The sequence below is a fragment of the Teleopsis dalmanni genome, chromosome X (assembly GCF_002237135.1).
Source record: "Teleopsis dalmanni isolate 2A chromosome X, ASM223713v2, whole genome shotgun sequence".
NCBI classification, from domain to species: Eukaryota; Metazoa; Arthropoda; class Insecta; order Diptera; family Diopsidae; genus Teleopsis; species Teleopsis dalmanni.
In genome coordinates this window covers 36,395,201-36,403,310 of record NC_051848.1, presented here as the reverse complement: position 1 = coordinate 36,403,310, position 8,110 = coordinate 36,395,201, and the positions used below count along the sequence as shown (strand labels likewise).

The following is an 8,110-nucleotide window of genomic DNA, read 5'->3' as shown; positions in this document are numbered from 1 at the left end:
ACTCAATGGGTGGTAGAAGTTTCTTAAGACACCTATGTGATAGTATACATCACTTTTATCATGATATTTAAGTTTTCCAATTATTATGTTAACATCATAACCAGCATTCATGCATCCCCTTCACCACATACCCATAATACGCCACTGGCAGAATCTTATCAATCATTCTCATCTATTATTTTTTTTTTCTATGGTGCTTTAAGAGAAATGTGGATACAATATATTAACATACAAAAATATATAAATATATATGTTTTCATATAACATATACATATATATATATAAATACATCTAAGCCCGTAAATGATTAGGATTTAGTACTTAACACGTTTAAAAATCTGAAGAAAAAAAATTTATGGTTTTTCAGTATTTAAAAAAGCTTAACAATTACTTCAATTAAATCCAAATCCATTCAAGTCGGAGAACATTATAAATATTAAAAAACGAAAGTGAGAATAATTCTACATAATATATAAGTTTAGGGAGTGCCTGGCTAAGACTGGTGGCGCAGTCTTGTTACAAATTTTTTCCTTTCTTATTGTTTTTTTTTTTCAATAAATTCCATGCCAACAATGAAAAACGTGTTGACCCAATCGATTGCTTTTCGCTATATTAAAATCATTATTGAAATCAAAATTAATCAAATTTATAAATTATGTGAAACAAAAAATAACAAATAACAGAAGTTTCCAAAATTTATTAATTTATTATTTATTAATTATACGTTGTAAGTTACTCAAGTTTTTTATGTATTTTTGTGTTTTAAAAAAAACCTTTGTAAGTACTCCAGTTAAAACTCCAGTTCTCTTTCTCTATCTCCTTCTACATATATATGTATTCTATGTGTATATACATAACAAAGCAAACTACACGGACTTCATTATTTATTTTTGTATTACTTACTGCCGCATAATATATATTAGTACTAAAAACTCAACTTCTCTTCCTGCCCCAGTCTCTTTCTCTATCTCCTTCTACATATATATGTGTTCTATGTATATATATTAGAAACCAAACTACTCGAACTTCCGTATTTAATTAAATCAATCAAGAAAAATTAAATCAATACGATTGATAAACCAATAAAATATCACGCACAGACAGATCCGTTACCAGACATTATCATCGGAAGGTGTTTTCAGATATTTTTATCTTATTAAATAGACAATGTAATAATAAAGAATATTTGCCTGTCGACATAAGACAATGCCTGTCGACAATTTTAATGACAACATTAAAGCAATATTTTCAGACTTATCAGCTAAAAATCAGAAAGCTAAGTAACCCATTGTATTTATATTTGGCTTCATTTAAAAGGTATCAATTTCTTATCAATATTCGAATATATAATATTAATAAAATAAATACTTCTGCTTTGTGACTCCTCAACCCTTGCAGTTAGTTCTGGATATTCTAAGGTTTAAAATCTCTCTACTTTTATATGGTAACACATAATTTCACTGACTTTTTCTGTAAATCGTGGTATATTGTATATATTTTCAGCTAAAGATAATGTTTCAATCAAAAAATATCTTTTCGACTTAATTAACCATAACAAAGAGCTGTAACGATATAACATATATCCCGATCAAGTGGAGCACTAGAACTCAATGCTTGTAATACTCAATGCTTAAAAAGAAATTGCCTGCACTCTTCGTATATCTTTAGATACTTTGAACTTAATAATCTTTATTTCAATGGAAATATAATTTATATAATGCCAACTGCTAAGTGAAATATATACCTAGATATTTCTATATATACTGTGCAATGCCACTTAAAGTAATTCAGCTCAAGATTATAGTATTGCTATAATATCTTTGAAAATGTTGGCAAATTGAATACATAACATATAAAAAAGTTTCTATGACTACCAGATAACTGACCTACCTATGAACTCAAGTTAAAAACGGAACAAGCAAGTGTGACAAACAACGCTTAGTAGCTAAAAAATTCATGAAAACCTGGATCTGATAGGTTGACCTAACCTATCAAAATACATGATATAGATATGCGTTGTTGGTATGTTACAGATATGCAAAATAAGGTATGATTTGTGGTATATTCAATTAGACATAGCTTGGAATATGGATAGAATGAATATAATAACAAATATTACTTCTAAACACCTTAAAACGATTACAAAAACAACAAATGTGGCACAGAAAGTAATTAGTACCTGAAGAAATCACAAAAACCTGAGTCGCAACGAATGTTGAACTTATTTTGACTATAAATCTTTCAGTTAATAGTATATTTTAGTGTTAATATTTTAACTTAAATATTTTAAACTGTGTCAAAATTTAAAATAATTTGATAAAGAAAAAAGTCTCTGATAGAGCGATGTACTCACATGTCTCGTTTTTAACATTTCTGAATTACTACTCTTCTGATATATATGTTGTTATATATGTTATATATTATTGTATGTATAACATGAGGTGACGAATTCTCCACTGTCTATACTCCCCCAAATCTTGAATGATACTTCTTGATAATTTTAGTTCGACTTCCTTGATGGTTCTCTTTGAAAGTTTGCTGGACTATGTCATTGTTCAGTTTGTATATCGTATGAACAATCCACTTAAATTAGTGTTACCGGCAAGATTCCAAATTTCTGGGCACTCCGATTTTACAACAGATTTCATCAAAATTAACTATTCTCAACAACTTTTTCTACTACGCTATATATCAATATAGCTTAGTGTTTCAGATATATGCGTAGAAACTATTGTTGTTACCAATCATTCGAACAATCGAATCAAAAATTACATATACTAATTGACATTTGACGACTTATACAGTTTTCATCAAAATCAATGTAAAAAGTGTACAACTTTTAACCATAATATTTCCAGAAGTGAGCTATAACGACGTAGAGCATAGTTAAACGGCTTTTCCATTTAACTGACTGTTAAACCGCAAGCAGAGCGTTGTAAAATGGGCATACCCTAAAAATCGCAACTTCCATATTTTCTGAGCTCGGTTTCTACGTCTTGTAGGTATTCGTAGCTCCATTTGATATCCGTACGAGTACTCAGTGTTAATGAATACGTGAATATTCGTGTTTAGTTCGCCATTTTGCAACGTATCATGTTGCAAATGGAAGGCAATTTCAGATCCTTCCTTTAAAGAACATTTTTGGATTTGCCAAAAGTTCATGATGGTTTTTAATCTTCTGAATTTTTTACACAATAACACAATGGGCCAATAGATCTAAGTGATTCCTTAGATTCATCGATATAACATAACCTTAGTTAAATTTGTATGGAAGTAATGAATTCAATATATTTTAATTATAATTTTATAAATAAAAATATATTTCTGTTAATGTATTTAATCACTTTCTGTGTTATATTAAACATTTCACAAAAAATTTCAATCTGATGTCCTTTAAACGACTAACAATATTAATAGCATATTAATGCTATATAATCAAATTAAAATTATTGTTTTACACAATGACTGAAATGTCTTATAATTTTTTTAAACAAATTAAATATAAGCTATTAGTTAAAGAATTAAAAGTAACACCACTGTTCGTTTTTAAAATTTATTTATGTATATTATGCTAATTTATATTATTTCGACATATGCTTTCTTATATGCATTTATGTATATTACAAAGTCTTCAAGAAATTATACATACACTACGAAAAGTGTAAATGGAAACAAAATGTATATTTAACAATTCTTAAAGATCTTAAAAACAATTGTGTAATATATAAAAAATCATTTTGGTAAACATCTTATTGTTTCAAAACTTAAGGCTTTCATATTTTTATACTGTATACAAACATTAGAAAAAATATTATAATAGTTAATAAAAATATATGAACTAAGACTTGCTATATAATAAACACAAAAAAAAATCAATATTTAAATAAAAAAAATCTAAAAAAAAATTAAATGAATCATTTTAGAAAATTTAGAACATAAGGAAATATTTCATCGCAAGCCGAATTTAAATCTAACTTATATTGCGAATATTTAACTATTTGGCATATACTCAATATTAACATAAAATCTAATACATTTTTAAAGACAAAATTAATTATTAATAATTAATTTTATACTTTTTACACAAGGCGATTGTAAATAAATAAATAGTACACATAGTATTTAAATACACAAAGCAAAATTTTAATATATATTGTCAAATGTAGTTATTAATTTAAAACTTAAATGTTGCTAGTCAATTATGTTTATAACTTTGACAATTTAATATTATTATTGTTTATAACAACATTCCAAAAAATATTTCAGTTTGTGAGTTTTACAGTACAATAGACATTCATACGACGATATAGGCAAACGCATTAAAAGGGACATACAATGGGGTACCAATTTATCCATCTTCAAATATGGCTCTAAAAATGTGCGAAATTTTCATCTTATGATAAAAATACAATATTCGAGCCTGTTGTACTTTGTAATAAACTCTTAAATGATAAAAAAAAATTTGGTTTTAAATATTCCACGAAAAAAAGATATTGCAATAGAAATAAAAATTAAAAAATTCAAATTATAATAAAAATTAAAAACAAATACAAATAAATGAATAAAAATATAAAAGACATTATATATTCCGTTCCAAAAATGACCCGATCTGCATCCCAGAGCCACTAGTCTAACTCGATGGCCAAGTGCCGTTCGCTACACCGCTAAATAATTTAACAAGCAGATTCCCCACTATTTACAACAACAAAAGTAATAAAATAAAATAAAAATTAAAAAAAAAATAAAATAAAAATTAAAAAAAAAATTAAAAAAAAAATTAAATAAAAATAAAAAAAAATTAAAAAAAATTAAAAAAAATAAAAATAAAAAAAAATAAAATAAAATAAAATAAAAATAAAATAAAATAAAAATTAAAATAAAATAAAAATTAAAATAAAATAAAAATTAAAATAAAATAAAAATTAAAATAAAATAAAAATTAAAATAAAATAAAAAAAAATTAAAAAAAAATTAATAAAAATAAAAAAAAATTAAAATAAATAAAAAAAATTAAAAAAAATTAAAAAAAAAAATAAATAAAAATTAAAATAAAATATAAATTAAAATAAAAATTAAAATTAAATAAAAATTACAAAAATAACACAAATAAAAAATTTTAAAAAAAATTAAATCAAAAAAAAATTAAAATTAAAAAAAAAAAGAAATTACAAAATAAAAAAAAATTAAAAACAAAAAACAAAATGAAAAACCAAAATAAAAATTAAAAAATAACAGATAAAATTAAAAATGAAAATAAAAACAAAAAGAAATATTATATACAAAGAAAAATAATTCAAACTAAAATTAAGAATAACAGAAAAATTAAGAAATAAAAATTAAAATAAAAATCAAGAAAAAAAATTTGAACAAAAATTAAGAAAAAAAAAATTAAAACAAAAATTTAGAGAAAAAAAATAAAACAAAAATGAAGAAAAAAAATTAAAACAAATATTTAGAAATAAAAATTAAAACAAAAATTAAGAAAAATAAAATTTAAACAAAAATTTAGAAAAAAAAAAAGTTAAAACAAAAATTAAGAAAAAAAAAATTAAAAGCAATAAGAGCTAAATTAATATTTTATTTTCTGTGCGCGGTCGAGTCTACGTTTTGAAGCTGATCTCACCGCTCCCAAGAGGGATAATACCAGTGGGTCTATTCGGGTTACGACAACGACACGTAAAAGTAAATATTAATCAATTAATCGTAGATACTTAAAAACGTGGTATAATTAAAATTTTTATATAAACCATTTGAAAACTAACTATATAAAGTGATTTTTTTGTATTGAGTATATGCCGAGTTTCCGTTTCGTAAATAAAAGTATTAAGGATTTAACTATGATATTATTTCGAAGTCTTCGTCAGACTCTGCATCTGCATCACAGCAATTACCAGAAAGCCCCGTTGTGTGTATGTGATTCACATTTTCGAAATCTGTTAACAAAAACAAAAAGAATATTTTGTATTAAAATTTTGTTTAAAAAAATCAAACAATAAATAAAAAAAAGATATAAAATAATAATAATTATAGTAAGTTTTGAACTATATAAACATAAATTTTGTTAGTGAATTAAATTTTTTTGAAAAACACAATATTAAATATTAAGTAAAGAAACGAAACCTTCTGAATCGCAACAACTAATCGTGCGTTTGCATAAAATATTAGCTATTGCCTCTGTCGTTGGTGTTGAAGTTGTGTTTCTATTTGTAGCATCGATTGAGGTCGGAGTTGTTGTATGTGTTGTGATATTATTACGAGAAGTAGTAGTTAAAAATTGTGACTCAATACCTGTCATCGAGACCCATTCCGGTGAACGAGTTTTTGTTATTCCGAACAGTGGTTGCGTACAAGCGCTTAGAACTTCGTTTTTCAATTTCTCTAATAAAATTTCAAAACTTATACGAGATTTACAAAGGAAACACTGAAAATGAACATTTATAATTAATACATGTAATATGAACACATATAGTATTATCGAGTACATACAACAGCTAAAGAAGGATCCATTTGTTGAAAATTTATACGTCCAGCATATTTTTGATGAAAAGTGTCATCAAAATCATACTCGTCCTGCGAAGTTTTCTGCCCCACAGAACCAGATCGTTGTGTCGTGTGAGGGTCAAGGTAGAGCACTTCGTCGTCTACGTACCCAAGAAAATATAGTGCTTGATTTGGTCTACCACCAATCATACCACAACTTCCCACTAGCTCAAAGCAGCGTTTCAATGCTGGTATATATATTGGATTGATATCACTTAAACCCAAACGCAAAGGTATTACAAGTAAAAGAGGCTTCCAGGTTTCATCGTTTTTAGGATTTTCAAGGCAAAGTGAATCTTAAATGATACGTAAAAAAAATCAAATATTAAATATATTCAATATATGAACAATCTTACATATATCATCGGTGACTATTATATTGTCCATCGCTACATGTACAACAATTGAACACCAATCATCATAACGCACAAGTTTTCTAAAAAAAAAACAACATTATTAAATCTTAGTTACACAATTATATATAATGACATTAAACAGTTAGACATACTTTATAACCTGCGCCACAGTATTAGGACCAAACCACTGTCCCACTTTCTTATCTTCAGAATCACCCATCAACGCAATTTGATGAATTGAGAAGTAGCTTTTACGTGAGTCCTCGAAGCGATTTACAATTTTCAAATAAGTTGAGTCACGTGTTTCTGGTGTCCAAAACCAGTCTCGTCCCAAATGCAAATCTATCAGCGCTTGTGCCAAAACCATTTGACCGCAACGCAGCATACACCCCCATCCTTTGTCTGTAGTTAACTGCGGCTCACCTAAAGGCACGAACCCGCGTCTATAAGTGCACCATAGACGCGATTGTATATCGGATCGTATCAACGCTAATTCTATATTGCAAACAAAAAAAGAAATTTGTATAATTTGTAAATTTACTATTATGTATTATATTTCACTCACCATGTATAGCATTGTAGCGTTTTCCAAGCACCCAAACTGTTGAATTTGTTTTCGGTATATCATCTGGCTCACTAACCGCCCCCGCCACACCAGCAAGCATACCATCTGGACCTAAGTAAGTTTCAAACACACTGTCCATTTTGCGTGAAACATTGGTGTACAATGCTATGAAGCGATCGATCTTTGCGATGCAGTGTAGACGCAGGTAGAAAATGCTAGGACTTAAGCGATAAAGTTCTTCAGGGTGCCAACGCGCCCAGGTAACTTCCGCCAATGTGATGGGTATTAACAATAAACTGATGCAAATAACTCCAGATATCACTTGCCAATGGGCAACTACCAAGGCAACAATAAAGGCAATAATGTTGAAGGTCGATTTATACTTGTGCTGACATAAATGTTTTCTTTATTAACTGCTATTAAAGATTTTTCTTAAATTACTTAAATGTTTTATCGATGCAACTGTTTACTTCCTATTTATCGCTTCTTTGCTTTATCAATAACAACACAGCTTTTCCTCAATGAATTTTTCGTATTAATGGCAAAGCAATGACAAGGCGTTGTTGTTGTTTTGATTATTTGCTTGCGTATTTCTGTTATTGTGTTGTGGCATTGGCCGTTTACTCTGTTTTGAATTTTTAATTATGTT

General features: G+C 27.0%; 1 protein-coding gene across 2 annotated transcripts; it reads right to left on the bottom strand.

Annotated features, from left to right (window-relative positions):
* Positions 1–4,184: 4,184 nt before the first annotated feature.
* On the bottom strand, positions 4,185–7,865 carry LOC119662313 (cysteine protease ATG4B). 2 transcript variants are annotated; one of them, XM_038071909.1, is made up of 7 exons: positions 7,462–7,865; positions 7,049–7,391; positions 6,897–6,976; positions 6,487–6,836; positions 6,121–6,421; positions 5,763–5,933; positions 4,185–4,442 (listed from the first exon to the last, which is right to left on the bottom strand). In XM_038071909.1, the coding sequence occupies exons 1-6, from the start codon at positions 7,598–7,600 to the stop codon at positions 5,836–5,838; spliced, it is 1,311 nt and encodes a 436-aa protein (XP_037927837.1). In that variant the 5' UTR covers positions 7,601–7,865; the 3' UTR covers positions 4,185–4,442; positions 5,763–5,835. The 2 variants fall into 2 exon arrangements, with proteins under 2 accessions (XP_037927837.1, XP_037927836.1); XM_038071908.1 differs by having other exon boundaries at positions 6,289–6,421; positions 7,462–7,682.
* Positions 7,866–8,110: the final 245 nt, after the last annotated feature.

Excerpts from the sequence above, each read along its gene's own strand:
- LOC119662313 (XM_038071909.1), bottom strand. The coding sequence starts at position 7,600 with ATGGACAGTGTGTTTGAAACTTACTTAGGTCCAGATGGTATGCTTGCT. Across the intron at positions 7,392-7,461 it reads ACGCTACAATGCTATACATG|AATTAGCGTTGATACGATCC; the intron begins GTGAGTGAAATA and ends TTTGCAATATAG. Across the intron at positions 5,934-6,120 it reads TAGTTGTTGCGATTCAGAAG|ATTTCGAAAATGTGAATCAC; the intron begins GTTTCGTTTCTT and ends TTTTGTTAACAG.